The sequence below is a fragment of the Ochotona curzoniae genome, unplaced genomic scaffold (assembly GCF_017591425.1).
Source record: "Ochotona curzoniae isolate NIBS_2020 unplaced genomic scaffold, NIBS_Ocur_1.0 contig_2404, whole genome shotgun sequence".
Taxonomy (NCBI): domain Eukaryota; kingdom Metazoa; phylum Chordata; class Mammalia; order Lagomorpha; family Ochotonidae; genus Ochotona; species Ochotona curzoniae.
In genome coordinates, this window is record NW_024465451.1 from 3,965,803 (window position 1) to 3,981,804 (window position 16,002).

The following is a 16,002-nucleotide window of genomic DNA, read 5'->3' on the forward strand; positions in this document are numbered from 1 at the left end:
ATATACCAACAAGAAGTTGGAAATTAGAAACAGGTCAGATACGAATGGGAAAGTGAGATAGCAAAATCAAAACACAGGCGAGTAAAATGCAGAAAGGACAAAACAAGGTGACAGATATCACACCAAATATTTCATTTGGAAAAAAACCCAAACAAATAAACCTTCCCTTAACAGAAACGGTGGAGGAGAAAATGGAGGAAGACACAGCCGGCTAGCGACACGTTAGAAACACGAGAAGACATTATGATATCTCTGTTGTAAGGGGAGATGATTCAACATCGTATTCACAGATAGACATCCAATATTTAAGATGAAGTGGAAATTGGTGCATTGAGGTCCTCAAGCTTTGATTAAACCCTAGCATGCCTCAGAGACAGGGATGGGGCAGGGACAGGACAGGGAAAGGCACAGTCCCACCACTGGCAGTGGGGCCCACTGTAAGGACTTATTCCAATATCTCACCCTGGACCCTGCGCCATTCCTTCTTCCTCACAGCTCACAGAATTTGCGCCAGTCCAGCCATCCACCAATCAGATGTAACCTGGCATTCCACCTGAGAATCCCACCCCCAATCTCCCAGCCCCTTCCCCAGCCCCGCCCACTCACCAATCATCCCCAGGCATTCACCTGCAGGCACCAATCCCCTGGGGCCTTGACCTCAATCCCTCCCAATCCCCGCCCCCCACACCTGGCAGACAAAAAAGGCCCCCAGGTGCGGTTCGCGCTCTCTCGCTCTCTTGCTCTCTCTTGCTCTCTCTCTCTCTTGCTCTCTCTTGCTCTCTCTTGCTCTTGCTCTCCTTGATTCCTCTCCCCTGCTCTTCCTCCCTTCCCTCCCCTTCCCCTGTTCCTGCTCCACTCGGTTCTCTCTCTCTCTCTCTTGCTCTTGCTCTCTCCTTGGTTCCTCTCCCCTGCTCTCTCCTCCTTCTTACCTCCCTTCCCCTTCCCCTTCCCCTTTTCCTGCCCCGCTGGAATAAACTTCCTAAGATACCTCGTTGCGTCTGGTGTTTCCAGCTCACGGTAAAGAACCAGGTTGCGAGAATTAGCTGCGCATCAAGTATCGTAATATCCTATAACCTAGAACTAGAACTCTTCCACTGTTTTAAATAACTAACACCCACGAAAGTGTTTCTCAAAGGAGAGACTGTGAGTCGATCACCCACATTTGGAAGTCCTATATTTACCTCTGCCACACTATCTGTAGGTTCCATGCATATGCTCACAGCTAAACATCCACAGCTGTATTCATACCTGTGTATCTACCCACCCAACCATGCATCTGTGCAGAGATTTTTGTAAACTTGGGACTTATTAATCCACATCTTGAGTGAGTGTGTTCGGGGTGTGTGGACATGGAAAGTCTGAAACGGAGTTTCTTACAAGCTTACAAAGAGAATTTCAGGAGGTGGAACTTTCACTCTGTATTCGACAGACAAGGCCAAGTGCCATGCCAGGGGAAGAAGGAAAACTGAGCTGGGAGCCCAGACAGTGTGGCTGTGGGACCTGTACCTGCCTCTTCTCACCTCTCTCCATCACAGAGAACACACGCTTCTGCCAGATATTCGGGGACTTAAAGTCCTTGGCTTTGGGAATGACTGCATGCAATTTCCACTGCAGAGATGCTGCTAGGCCCTGCTCTCTGACCACATGACAAGAAGAACAGAAAATACAGTATGGGATATGAAGAGCAGCAGCTAAAATCTCCATGTCATATCTAGCAATGAAATCGACAGCAAGCCAATACTGTGTAGATGAAAACGACAGCACCTTTGGAAAGATTACAAAAGATAAACAAATGGAGAAATATGCCACGTTCCTAGATGGAAGAAGAGATGATAATAAAAAAGATGTGAATGCCCCGCAATTTAATTGAATTCTTAGTGTGAAAGTGTAAGGTGACAACAACAACATCCAAGTTACCAGGGGGAATAAAGGAGACATTCCTAACCAGCTCCGGGGCAAAAAGTGTGAAGGAAATCTCACGTGGCTATTTAGAAAGCAATGATGATGGAGAGCACGCGTCGGCAGTGATGGCATAAGGAAGCCGCAGCTGTGCCTACAGGTGAGCGCGCTGCTGTAAACAAGCTCCAGATCACACAGAAGAACTAATGAACGGAACTCCCCATTTAAGAAACCAGAACAAAAACAAAACAATTTGAAAAAAAAAGGGGAGGAAACATTGTGAAAAAAGGACGGAGGTTAATTAGAAAACAACCAATTTCACAGAACTGATACAGAGGAGCGACCAAAAAAAATAATGTTTAGAGACATAAAAATGCTAATTATACTGATCAGATGATTACATATTGCAAACATATATTAAATGATCACAGTATGTTCCAGAAATATATACAATTATTATGTGATAATTTAAAAAAAGTAACAAACGAAGTCCACAAAATCTCTGACATGGCTGAGAACAAAGGGTGTCTGTGAAGACAGCACCCGGCATCATGAAGGCAGGGGGTCTAACCACTAAGACAAGGAGACGAACCACTGCCATTGTGTATCCCAATGACTTCATACTAAAAATTAAAATACCAATGTTGATATTAAAGTAACATGCTTGAAGAGACCAATAATGATGGAAGAAAATAAAAGAAGCCACTGAGAAGGAGATACAGTAGCAAGGCAAATCTATTTGCACATGATATTGCTCTTTGCCTAGGAGCTGAGAATTAGCCAGCAATGTTGGCATGACTGTGGAGGGTTCAATGACTTTCTCAAATGAGTATACCCAGGATGACAGTCTTTGAATTAACAAGCAAAGATCAGTTGGGAAACAAAACTTGGGGTAGAAAAACCCATTGGCAGCAGCAAAACAAAACAACCACAACAGCAACAAAACAAACTAAAATCTCCATGAAACATCTTGGAATAAAATGAGCAACCACAGAAACATTTAGAGGAATACGATAGCCACTTGTATAGGTTATATATTCCTGGATGGAAGTAATGACATAATAAATATCATAAACATGTGACCTCTTCACAATTTAATTTGTAGGTTTTATAAAATTCTAGTCAATACTTCCATGCAATGTTTTAAAACCTGACAAGGAAACAAAAGTGCACACCAACAGCAAGTTAAAAAATGTGAAAAAAAAAAAGAACTACAGGGATTTATAGTGCCATATGTTTGAAATAATTCCAAAAGTAAACATTATAATACTTTGGCAATGATTAACTGATGCAAGAACGAACAGACACTTGAGGAAATGGTAGCAAACAGAGGCATAGATTCTTCATAAAAGTTATGTGTAAGAAGACTACAAAATGTTCGTGGAAAATGGAATGTATTTTGTTGCAAAAATGCTTTGAAATCCATGCATATTTCAATTCACAATGCACATTTTTCATGATTTTTTGAAAGTCTCTCTATATGCAAGGATCTCATTTGTTTTTTTTGCACCAAAATAAGGTTTTCTTTCAATTCTGCTTCCACAAACCTTTTGAAGCACCCCTGTGCAATATGTCAATCTGGCATTCACACATGCTAACATTATGAAAGGACAACTGATGAACTACATTTGAAAGAATATGGCTAACTTCCCTACATCAAATAAGACACCCAAATAAACACCAAAGGTATTAAAGTAAAACAATGAAACAAAAAAGAAGTGAAGGAAAACACAGAGGGATATTTATTTGATCTACATAAAGGCAAATGAGAAAACTATAAAAGAAAACGTTGATAGATTTGATATCACGGGGAATTTAAATTTTCTAACATTAAAACATGCCCTGAAGAAAATTAAATGGCAAGTGACAAACAGTAGGGGCAGACTTTTATAGCATATAATCATGAAAAAACGTTTTCATCACATATAATATACACAGCTTATAATTACACAGAACTCTACTCCATAAATAACAAAACAAGTGCTAATAAAAAAAAAAACCAACACAAATTCACCAACAAGAAACGTGTGAACCAATAAACATATCACGAAATGGTTACCCTTTAACTAGTAATAAAAAAGGCAAATGGGAAAATGAAATGCCAATTGCCCTTTCAAACTGATGATGCCTTTGTTTTTTTTAATTACCCACTTTTGTGAGAATAAAGCAGCTGACTCATGTTGGTGAACAAATAGCCAGCACTTTCTCCAAGGGTGTTTGGCAATCTGTATAAAAAGCTGTACCAATCTCACCTATCTTCCCACTTGGTAATTCTACTTCGAGATTAAGGTCAGTGCTTGTGCATAAAGATATACGTATCATCCATTGAATTACCATGCCTAAGAGGGAAAAATTAGAGTTGAATTGTTCCATAATGAGGAGCTCACTGCATCAATCTTAAGTAACTGAGAGACTACTATGCGGCATTTAAAAATCCCATTTTAGAAGAAAAATAGAGCTGAGAAGAGCTCACCATGAATATTTCAATAAAAATATGCATATTGTTTTAGGCAATAAAAATACATGAATGATTAAGTCGACTAGTTACAAAGCCTGGAAGGAATGACTCTACATCTTATCAGCAACTCTTATCCAGGGTTGTTTTTATTTTAATCCTCTGTAGTTGTGCCCCCAAATGTAAACGATGAAAATGTAATATGCTGATAATTAGGAAAAAACATGTGGTCTCAATACGAACCCACATGAGACAGGTGGTAGATGGAGTGTAGACACACTGAGGGTGGGAGAGCTCGTGCAGTCCCCTGTCAGCCCAGGCTCTCAGAGGCCGGCCTTTGCAGAAAGCTGTGCAGCTGCTCCTGTGCCTGTGTGGGACTTGGGGTGCTCCTGTCCTTGCAGCCGGCCGTGTGACAGCCCAGGTGCTCCACCCACCACCATCGGCTGGGCCCTAGTACCTGTGTGCGAGCCGGAGAGCGAGCTGAGGAGTCGGGCGTGCTGGCTGTGGCCATCATGCACCTCCACCACGTCGTTGAGGGCCGTATGGAAGAAGGCAAACTGGCCAAACACCACTGCGGGGGAGACATGATGTACAGAATGTCAGGACCCGAGGTCCCAGGCCAGGGGGAGGCCAGCCCAGGGGGATGCTTGTGGGTGGCCTTTGGCCTGGTTGATCTGCCCTACACGGAGCTCTGGCACATGGGGAGTTGGATGAGGCCTGGGGTGGTCTTCTCCATAGGAGGCAAGGCAAGGTCAAAGATGTGCTTTCTGCTCAGGTCAGTGGGGATGGCATTAGCTAACCTTGTGTCCTTTGCAGAGAGCTTGTAACAGCAAGCACTTGGCCGTAGAGCCAGCAAACACTTGGCCGTGGAGCGGCTTTTAATGGCATCCTCTCCCTTAGCATACATCTCAGGACCCCCACACTCTCTTGTTTTCCCTTCAAAGATCCAGGAGGCCAGGGAAACCCCTCAGTGTAAGATTCCCCACAGCTGAGAGGTAGGAGGGTGCTGACCCCTCTGACCCTTCTTCCCACAAAAGTAGCAACTGCGTACAGGGCAAGCAACCTCTCCACCCCTCTGCCCTCTGGCAGAGCCCGCTGGGGATGTCTTATTTTCCCTGGAGTATCCTCTTGCTCTTGAATCTTACAGATTTTAGCCCTATTTGGGAGACAAAGAAACTGAGACACAGAGGTCTGGGCCCCAAGGGTACTGTTAGTTTGGGGAAGGTGGCTGCAGAGCAGGCCATCAGAGCCCTTGGAGGGCCCCATCAGACAAGGCCTGTGTGTCCTGCTGCTTTGCTGGGCATTTGGGCTAGCAGCTATGGACTGTAGGAGCCTCCCTCAGCCCTCCCCTTCCTGTTCTCTGATGGAGGGGCTGGGGTTGCCCCTGGGCCACCATGAGCATGCTCTCCCAGCTACCTGCCAGCACCCCGCCTCACTCTGAGCCCATCTCCCAGGTGGCCTGGTATGCTTGAGGGCGAGAACCAAGACTGAGGCCTCTTCACTTGGGCTCAGAGCCTTAAGCAAGCAGAAAGCAGGATATCTGTGTATTATACATATTGTGGGTGCTGTCTGCTGGTATTTGTGAGTGTATTGCATGTGATGTGTGTATATGTTATAGGCAGGTATGCTGCCTGCACATGTATGCATGTGTGCTCCACATGTATCCACCATTTGTATGTTGTATGCTATGTAGATTGTGTGTTGTATTGCATATGCTGTCTGTGCTGTGTGTATTATCCTTGCATGTGTCGTGCGCATAAGGCATGTTTTATGTGTGCATGTACAAGTGTGTGTGTGTGTGTTGTGGGTTGTACCTGTGTGCACACATGTGTGATGGGGCAGAGGGAGACTCAGGCTATTTAGTTGACTGCTTGTTTAAAAGTGTGCTTGTTGTGACAGGAGCAACTTGAGTGAGTCAGGAGGTCCTGGCTCTTGTCTCATGGGTTGAGGAGCAGGACGAAGAGTAACTTGCTGTAATTGAAAATGGGCACTGAGTGAGGGCGTGTGGCAGGGGCATCTTTTTGCTCCTCTCTGAGAGCAGGGGTGAACAAGATGGGCAGGGTTCACACAGTGTCCATTCTGGGGAGGAAAGAGAGAGAGTAAAAACAAAAGAGAACTTCAAGCCCAAACATGGCAGCCCATGAGAAGAAAGGTAACTGCATTGCAGATGGTGTGAAGTTTGGGGAACAAGAGAAGAGACTTTTAGGTCACATATCATAGAAGGGGAGGTGACAGCCGCCCTAGTCTTGGCCGAAGGGGATTGTGGGGACAGATCACCATCTTTCTCAGACCCAGAACTCCACAGATAAGATATCAGGCCAGGGACACCGGTCATCCTTGAAACTCAGGAACTCAAACACAAACTGTATGCCCGCCGAGCAAGGACTCTGCATAAGTGTCCAGGTTTTTGCTGTCTGTACTCTTGCAGGTCCAAGCTCCAGCCCTTAATGATGGCTGTGAATGTGTTCTTCCGTACAGGGGCTGGGGCAGGACCCGGTGTGAGTATACTGAGAGCTGGAGAATTTACAGAGGGCAAGGAACATGTCCCTGCCACCTCTGGGGCCCCTAAACCCAGCAGAGTGATGGCCACTGGGCAGCATCTACTTAATGTTTAGGGAGTGGCTCAAGCCTCAGGCCTTGCCCTGAACTCACAGTAGCCTACCACAGGCCAGCTGCTGTCTGCAGTCCACCCAGCTGCTCTCTTGGGTGGTCAAAACTCAATGATGCCCTCTGTCACTTGTCCCAAACACTTTCAAGACCTCCCACAGGGAGGAGAGCCAGGGAACGCAGCCAGGTCTATCAGCTGTTCATTATTCAGAATCTTCCCACATGTCACCAAGCTTTAAGGCTCCCCACTGTCAGGCCAGTGACATGCTTGGAGGCTTTCTATCTGAACCTCATAGAACCTGAAACTTCCTGTCTTTCCAGGGCCCTGAATTTCTCATCCTTTTCTTGCTTGTTACACCTGTAGCTGTTGGGCCAGGCTCAGCTCTCAGGGGGCTCCTGCTCACTGCCACCTGCACGTTCAAGCTTAACTCTGTTCTACTCCTGCATTCCTGTGTACTCCTTGGCCACCCACCAAGAGACACAGACCATGTTGGGTGGCCCTCTGGTGCTCCCTGCACCCTCCTGCCCAAGTCAGCTCCCTCCCCCAGCTCTGGATCCCGGGGGGTGCACTGGGCTTCCTGTGCCTTCTCCTCTCTTGTGTCAGGAGTCTACTCTGCAGCCCGTGCCAGACCATCCAGACTCAGGTGCCCTGTCTGCTTGCCCCAACCAGGGGACTGGAAAACTGGGAGAGGCTTAAAGTATTTCCTATTTTGGAAAGTGGCAGGGGAGACAAGAAGACACAAAACCAAAAACCCATACCATAGTCCTTGGGCACAGTGACAAAATACAAGCAGGTCTGTCCACTGGTGTAGTTCTGGGGGTAGTTGGGGGACAAGACCACTCCATCTGAGCCCACATACTGTCCTCCACACGGGGCTGGAAGAAAGCAGAGAGAGCACAGGTGACTTCATGGGCCTCCCAGCAGCTGTCCATCCTCCCTCTGCCCCTAGCTGCGGGTCCTGGGGGCGCTGCCCAGAGATGGGCGGCTTCTAGAACAGAGAAGATGAGTTCTGAGCACAGTGCCATGCACTGTTCAAGAATGTCCTCCCTGGGCCTGGCAGATGGCCTGAGATCTATCCTGATGTCTTCCAGGACCCCTGGGACAGATGCCAGTCCTGGTTCTGTGATGGCCAAGACTGGCATCACTCCTTGAAGGCACAGCCTTGACAGGCACAGCCTTGGGAAGCACAGCGAGGCTCAAGAAGAAGCTGCTAACCCTGGGGCTGGCACCTGCACCCAGGTGAGCAGGGCATGTTCAAGCAGGAAGTTGCAGCTTTCTCTCCAAGACTGCTCCAGGAGTGGCCAGCCCACACTACCCTATCTCCTGTTCCCTTTCCTGGCAGTTAATTTCCACAAGGGGTGGGCCTCAGTACCAGCCTCTTTCACCTTGTCCATCAGCCTCTTGGTTTCTCCATGTGGGAAGTTCTGACATGGGTGCCCATCTCGAGCTTAACCTACTTGTAGCCAGTCCACTCTTGCCCTTAGCTGATCTTGCAGTGACTGACATTCCCTTGTCCCTGGTGTGGTGTGTCTGGGGGCCGTTGCTGGGGACATGATCCTCTAACTCATGGTGGTAAGGATACTGACAGGTACTGTCACCGCTAGTGGATTGTCACTCACTCTGAGCCAGAGCTAAACCAAGCCTTCCAGTCCCTTCTCTGTGGACCATGCCCCATCTTCCCTCTCCCTTCCCTTGGGAGCCCAAGCCACCTGTGCACACTGGCCGGGGTTTGTTCCACACAGGCTTTCCATCGGGCCCTAGGATGCAGCTCAGCGTGGAGGAGCCCTCAACTTCATAGCCCCCATGGCAGTAGTAGGTGATGGAGGAACCCAGCTTCAGGTCGGACCCCATTCGCGTGCCATTCTTGATGGAACCAGGATCAAAACACGACTCCCGTGGGTTTTCTGGAAAAAAGAATAACAAACATGTATATGCATGTAGAGTGCTCAGGAGCAGCCCCTTTCTGTGCCTTAGCACCTATGAGGACAGCCTGAGTTTAATTGGCCACAGAAAGCTTGGGGACTCGGGTCTAGGAGCATCTCTGAATTTGGGCTAGCAACCCAGAGCTACAATCATATTGGACAGGTCAAAAGCTCCTCTCTCATCCCCTTAGGGGCTCCTCCCTGCCCAGCAGTTGCTGCTGGGAGCTCACAGTCCCCGGCCGATATCCCACCACAGGCAGGTTGCCGTGGTCAAGGTGAGACACACCCTCTGCTCCACTGTGGTTCCCCACAATGGCATGCTGACTTGGCACTGTGTTTCCATCCAGCCTCTGGAGATGAGCCCTTTTGCCTTGCCCTTCTCCTTTCATTATGCTATTGGCTGAGGAGGTGGGGTTGACACCTACCTAGCAGTCCTGGTCCTATCCATCCCTCCCAGGCACTTCTGAGTGCAAGGAAACCCACACCCAGAGTCAGGAAACCATACTCCCGGCTCTGGGTTGGGTACCTCAAGTGAGGTCCCAAAGATAGCGTTTGAGGGTGAATTGTGAATTGGATGCTTGCCAATTGTTTCAACAGAAACATTTTCCAACTAAGACAATCATCATCACCTTCTGCCTTCCCTATCAGGGTTGTACTTGTCTGATGATGGGGTGGGGGACTAAGTCTCTGGAGAGGAGGGGTGTTCTTCACAGACTCCCTCACCAGCCACTGTTCACTTCCATTTATCACTGCCTTTCCTTAGTCCCATGCATACTTAGATCATGAGTGATCAAGAAGCCTGACCTCAAGGATGGCCAAGGCTAATCAGTCCCAAGGAGGGGCAGCTGAGTACGGGGTTGCCATCAGTATCCTGGAGGCTACGCTGTGGGGAGCCCCAGAGAGGCCTAGAGATGCGGGCTTACACAGAGGTGCTAATGGTCACCCAGAAAGACTCAAATCCACAGTAGGGTAAAGGAAGAAGGAGCCAGAAGAAAGGGGTCAGTGTTCCCAGATTATGGGCTTGGATGGTACTTGGCCAAGGGCTCTTGCTGTCACCTGGGTACCTTTTAGACTCCTTGGGAGGTATCTGCTGCTTTAGGCTATTGCTAAGCCGTCAGATTGCTGAGCATCCTGGCCCGTCAGTCTCCGATCCACAGCTGAGGGGGTGAGGGTGGTATTGGGTTCACAATGACCCTGGGACCCAGGCAAGTATCCAAGTGGCCGATGTCCAGCAGAGGGCCCTTTAGTGTGTTCTTTAGGTGCCCTGGGCTGCATATCCCTGACCTGTTCACCAGCTCAGTCCTCTCCCTACTATGCCTTGTGGCCCTGGCCAGAGTACAAATGGCTACTGGGTGACCTAGAAGTCAATCTCAGAGCTACAGGGACTTATGTCACCAGGTCTTGTGTTTATCTGTCCTTTATATAAATGGAGTCTAACCTTATTTGAAGTTCAGAGAAATTAAGTCATGTGAGACCAAGTTCACACTGTGGTGCTCCATATCCCCCACTTCACCCTTAAAAAAATGGAACCTAAATTTGATCCAGAACTTCAAGGTTTCTGCTGCATGCTATCTTTCCTGCCTTCCTGCATAGCTAGGTCTGGTCAAAGAGAAGCAACATAAGTCAGATGAGATCTGCCTGAAGAAATCCAACAACTTCCTGTCTCAGAGTAAAAGGCCTCAGCCACCTGAGACCCTGCACGGGGGGCCCCAAGTGTCGACTCCAAGTGTCCCCTTGCTGGTGGTGGTCTAGGCCTCTAGGCCTGTGTGAGCGCAGTGTTCCTGCCTTCCCTCTCACCTTTCACATCTTGGCTCAATATCTCCTTTCCTGCGAACAGTTGCTTACAATTCCTTTATGCCACCTACTTCCCTAACCCCCAGCCCTCACTTTACTTCTCCCCACTGCAATTCCTCCTCTCATCCATGACATTCTTATCCTTTGGTTTTCTACCTGTTTCTTCTAGAATCCAGGTGCCAGGAGCACAGCTTTTCAGCATAGCTCATTGCTGTGTTCCAGTGCCTGGCATGTAGTTGTCATTAGGTATTTTTAATTGATAACTTAAAGGCTGCTGAGGTCACTCAGATGAGAGAATGTGCACTAGTCCTTCCCACTCCCTTCCTTACAGGCTAAAACTCAGACTCAATGACCAGAACCCCTGTCGCCATCTTGGATTGAAGTTGACCTTGAGGGTGAGACTAGAGAGGTAGCATGGTGGGGGCAGAGCGATGAAAAGACTGCCACTCCATCACCAGTGGCAACCACTAGATTTCCTTTATAGGAAGTAGCATCAGTATAAACTACCTTACTTGAGCCAGGGTGGCCTGGGGGTCACTGCCATTCTGGCAGTGGACGCCAGCTGGATAAGACTATCTTGCAGTTTTTCCTATGTCCGGATTTGCTCTCTCCCTTTCTCTGGCCAACTCCAATGCTTTCCAATGCCACCCTGTGGAGGCAGGTGTTTTGAACTTCATTTCATTCCTGATAGAATTCCATTTTCCTTTTCTGGTTTTGACAGATCATGCTATCTTAGGACACTGGGTACGTGTCTTTCTTTCCTTCTGGAGTTCAGAGCCAACCATGCACTCTTTCCATAGCCCCAACAACCAGCGCACAACTTGGCACCAGGGCGCGTCTTATTTGGCACACAGTGGAGGCTTAATACACGGCTGCTGAACTGTTTGGCTGAACACTCGAGGCTTGGAACATCAACAATAGCATCCACAATTCCAGCCATGGACTCCATGGCGTATTTACTCCCATCTCAGAGGATGACAGCTTCTCATTCCAAGCATTATTTATCACATTAATAACCACGACGAGGATAATGATAATGATGATGCCCCTTACAAGGGAATAGCACTTTGTAATTCTCAAAGTGCTTGCCCATTTGTTATCTTGTTTGTGGCTCACAATGCCTCTGCTGCAGGCAGGACTTGGTGTGCTCACACTCAATATGAGAAATATGGTGATTGGCTAAAGTACTTTTCCAAATCACCCAGCTATCAAGAGGTAGAAGGAAAACCAGAATCTGGCCTTCCTTCTGGCTAACCAGAGCCTAGCTGTGAATGATAAGACTAAATGACTCAAATATCATCATGGTAATAATGAATACAACCCAAGCTTCCCAAAGGAGAAAGCGAAAAGAACCAGCTCCTAAAATAGATGCGGTCTGTTTCCTAACTTTGTCATAGCAAAACCCAGTGGAAAAGTTTGGATAAGAGCTGAGCACTGAAATACAGGCCGCCTCTAAGTGGGACAGGCTATGGGGCAGGCATTTGACCTAGTGGGTGGGGGTGGAATTACTGATATTGGATGCTCCATGTCTGAGTTCTGGCTCGGGCTCCTGGTTCTACCTTCCTAGAACGCCCTAGCAGGTTCATGTGGTAGGATCCTGCTACCCATGCAGGAAGGAGGCCTGGATTGGGTTCCTGGCTGCCAGTTGTGACTACTGCGCTGAAATTTTTGAATACTGATATGGGAAAATGTTCAAAATTTGTTGTTGGATAGAAATAAGTCAGATTTCGTTCAGATTAGTTTATGTGTGATGAGCCCATGTACGCAGAACCTGGATCTTCGGCACTTGTGCAGCCCTCACCCCGCCAGGTTTTTGGCTGCTGGCTTCTGGCTTTTGTTAATAAAGCTTTATTGCGCTGAAGCCACGCCATGTGCCTGCAATCTTATCAGTGGCTGCTTTAGTGTCACCACAGTGCACCTGAGCAGAGCCACACACAAGGTTTGAGGCAAGAAATTTATTCTTGGGTCCTCCACAGAAAATGTTGATTGATTCTGGCATGGAACTTAGGTGACTCTGTATTTATGCCACATCTCTGCAACAAGAGGACACATCATTAATGGCAGCACATTGGGGATGGTAATATGAGCAGAATGCCAAGCTTCTAGAGTACACCTTACATACTTCTGTAACATACTTTTGCAACATTCACACATGACTTGCAGAGGGGCCAAACGAAGGCATTTCCATTCTGAATGGCTGGAGTTGGTAGTGGGGTGGGGGCGGGGGAACGAGGGCAGGTGTTGGTCACAGTTCTCAGGTTCACTTCCAAGGGTTTGAAGGAGACAGTGGATTCACCTTGGCTATCAGTGAGCTCCCTGTTTTTCCTTCCAGGAGGAGCCTGCTCTGTTCTTTCCCATCTTCTTCCCTGTCTTACTTCCCTTCCTACTTATCATCTGCTTCCCTTGTTCACCTGTCAGGGACCTTCAGGGAGGGACATGAGCATCTCATTCACTGTATCTTGATGTCCAGCGCAGGGTGTGGAGCAGAGCAGATGCTCAATCCACACTCGATGAGTGAGAGAATAAATGAATGTCCTTCCACCGAGGCATGGACACCCAGCCTTTCTGCCCAAAAGCACGAACAGGATGGTAAACAGAAGGGGTCCAACACCCCACTCATTTTGCTGATCTCACAGGCCTGGAGAGAGACAATGACCTCCTTTCTGGAATTCATTTTTAGCAGGCCGGAGGATGGATTCAGGTGGCCAGTGCCTCAGGGCAGTGGTTCAGAAGTGTACACAGGGGACAGGGTTGCACTCAGGGCCATCTCCTAGATGGCCCACCCTGAGATGATGAAGACATCCAATTGCTCCCAGGAGCACCCAAGCAGAGACACCTAAAACCCTACGCCTAGTGCTCTAGAGTCAGGGGGACTTGCAACACCTGTAAGAGAAACACTTCCCACTCCGGCTACCTCTAGGACGGGCCTTCCATGGAGGCAGTGCCTTTGGGTGCCCACTGTGGTGTCAGTCCCTACAACAGTGCCTGCCTGGCACTGGGCAGTGCCCCATTGCATCTTAACGGATTCTTTCTCTTGTACTCTTAATCATGGGTTAAGCTGCTTTCGGGATGCAGGCCGCTCTGCTGCTCTGTTTCTGATCCAGCCACCCACTAAAAGCACTTGGAAAGGCTGTAGAGCATGGCCAAGAGCTTGGGACCCTACCACCCACACGGGAATCTCAGACAAAATTCTGGGCTTCCGACTTTGGCCTGACCATTTGAGGAGTGAACGTAAATGGAAGAGCTGCCCCTACTCATTTTTGTCAACACTGGCCTCAGTAAGTTTTTTTGATCAGAAAGGAAAGCATTCTTAACTGTTCCTGGCAGAGTATGGGAAAGGCCCCTGGGGTCTCTGCCCTGGGTCTGAGGAAGGGTTGGCCTCAGCAGGTTGGTCACTGTGCTGAACCCAGCCACGTCTGGAGTGCCTCTCAAGGGCCACAGCAGGACCCCTGAAGGCACAGCTCCCAGGAGGTGCAAACCCTCAGCACCAGTGGCACCCTGGGTCTCTCTGAAGACACAGGCATAGATGGCTTTAGGAGGGTGAAGCTGACACAAATCTTACGCTCCCAGACCTGCTCCAGGTATACATCTTCATCGGACAACATCTCCATGGTGGGAGTGTAGGACATCTCTGCTACGGACAGGACACACGTGTGCCACAAGCATTCGTGTTGCACACTCGTGCATATGTGTGTGCAAAACATTATGCTCCCACGTTATAGCTTCTATACTCAGAGAAGGCACACATTCCACAAGGCTGGCCCCAGAAAGAGGATGCACAATCTCCCCCATCCTCATAAGCATGTAGCTCGCCCAGTCCAGCTACACAGGAAAAAGGCAATGGGAGGGTAACAAAAGGGTGGGTCGATGTAATGACCAAGTGTCCCCCTTCCCAGGGCATGGGGTACTCTGCCAGATGCCATGCCCACTCACTAACAATCCCAACAACTCCCCCAGATGGCATCATGGATGCTCAGAGAACTTAGGCAACTTGGCCTTGATGTGGTTTCAACATGGTTTGCAAGGTACATGCAATGGAAGGACACCGGGGACAGGGATTAATGAGACTATAAATCATAAGAAAACCAGAGAGGGTGATACGTAGTGGCAGCAGGTGGGGAGTGCACCGTGGAGGCCCCAGGCTTTGCCTCAATCAAATTCTGGGGCAGGATCCTAAATATCTGTTATTTCTGACACAGGCATCATAGAGGATGATATGGGTATAGGCCATTAGCTGCATGGCAGTATATGAGGACAGGAGTGTGGCAAAAACAATAGAGCTCCAGGGCCAGACCCCACAGATGAGTACAAGAATAATGTCTGCCTTGTGTACCAAGGATCTTCTAGGTCTGTATCCAAAAAACAATAGGCAACTGATAGCTCTGAGAAACTCAATGAGCTGATGGATGTAGAGTACTTGGACCAGTCAGCAAACCTTTAAGTTAGCTACAACACTGATCGATGTTATTTGGGAGTTTCAGCAAGATAATCTCAGGAGCTGCCAGAAATATTTAATAGAGGCCACTTTAATAGGTCACTAAGATTCCGCATTATGAAAGAGCGGAGTTTCAGCAAGAAGGTTTTTAATTTTAACTGGAAGTGAGACCCCTGTTCATACACACAGGCTGATGAGGCCTGGGTGTGCTTGGGTTATGGTAACCATAACACAATCTATCACCCCTAGGGTGTCTGTGGAGTGTTCAATACTCACTGGGCATTATTAGATATCTATAAAATTATACCTTTTAATCTAACCTTCTGCAATATAATTTTTATTACCACTATTTTGTAGATGGTGTTTCAAGACATAATAACTTGCCAAGGCTACAAATCAAGCCAGAAGTGGAGCTAGGATTTGGATAATGGGGTCTGGGATAATTAGGGAAGAAGAAAAGGTCAAAGAGAGAATAACTGAGTAGAGAGATGCAGCATGCTCACAGCCCACACCTCCTGACTTCCATTCATAAAGCTTGAACTTTGCAGAACGCTCGAGACGTGCCAAGTCCTGTATCAAGGACTTCCACACAGGCATTCGTTGATCTTTGCCTCTGCTTCTTGGAGGCAGAACATAATCATTTATCATTACATAGATGTTAAATAACTTGTTCAAGGTTATACAAGAGCTCAACAGCAAACATGGACTCTGAATCCAGCTCTCTGACAGCCAATGTTCTTGACCAGCAGCAACTGTGACCTGTTTCGCAAGTCATTTTTTATTGGAACCCAATCATCTCCTACAGCCCTTGGTCACAGCTGCTTCGGCACCACCATGGCAGAGTTGGGTGGCTGGGACAGTAAACCTAAAATCCTCACTATCTTTAAGA

General features: G+C 47.9%; 1 protein-coding gene across 1 annotated transcript in view; it reads right to left on the reverse strand.

Annotated features, from left to right (window-relative positions):
* The window catches only part of CSMD2 (CUB and Sushi multiple domains 2), a 580,178-nt gene that overhangs the window by 105,928 nt on the left and 458,248 nt on the right, over nt 1-16,002 (reverse strand). Inside the window, exons 30-32 of the mRNA XM_040974400.1 lie at nt 8,672-8,866; nt 7,721-7,837; nt 4,812-4,925 (exon numbers count right to left, since the gene is read on the reverse strand). Coding sequence (XP_040830334.1) covers nt 4,812-4,925; nt 7,721-7,837; nt 8,672-8,866 — 426 coding nt within the window. The remainder of the gene's footprint in view (nt 1-4,811; nt 4,926-7,720; nt 7,838-8,671; nt 8,867-16,002) is intronic.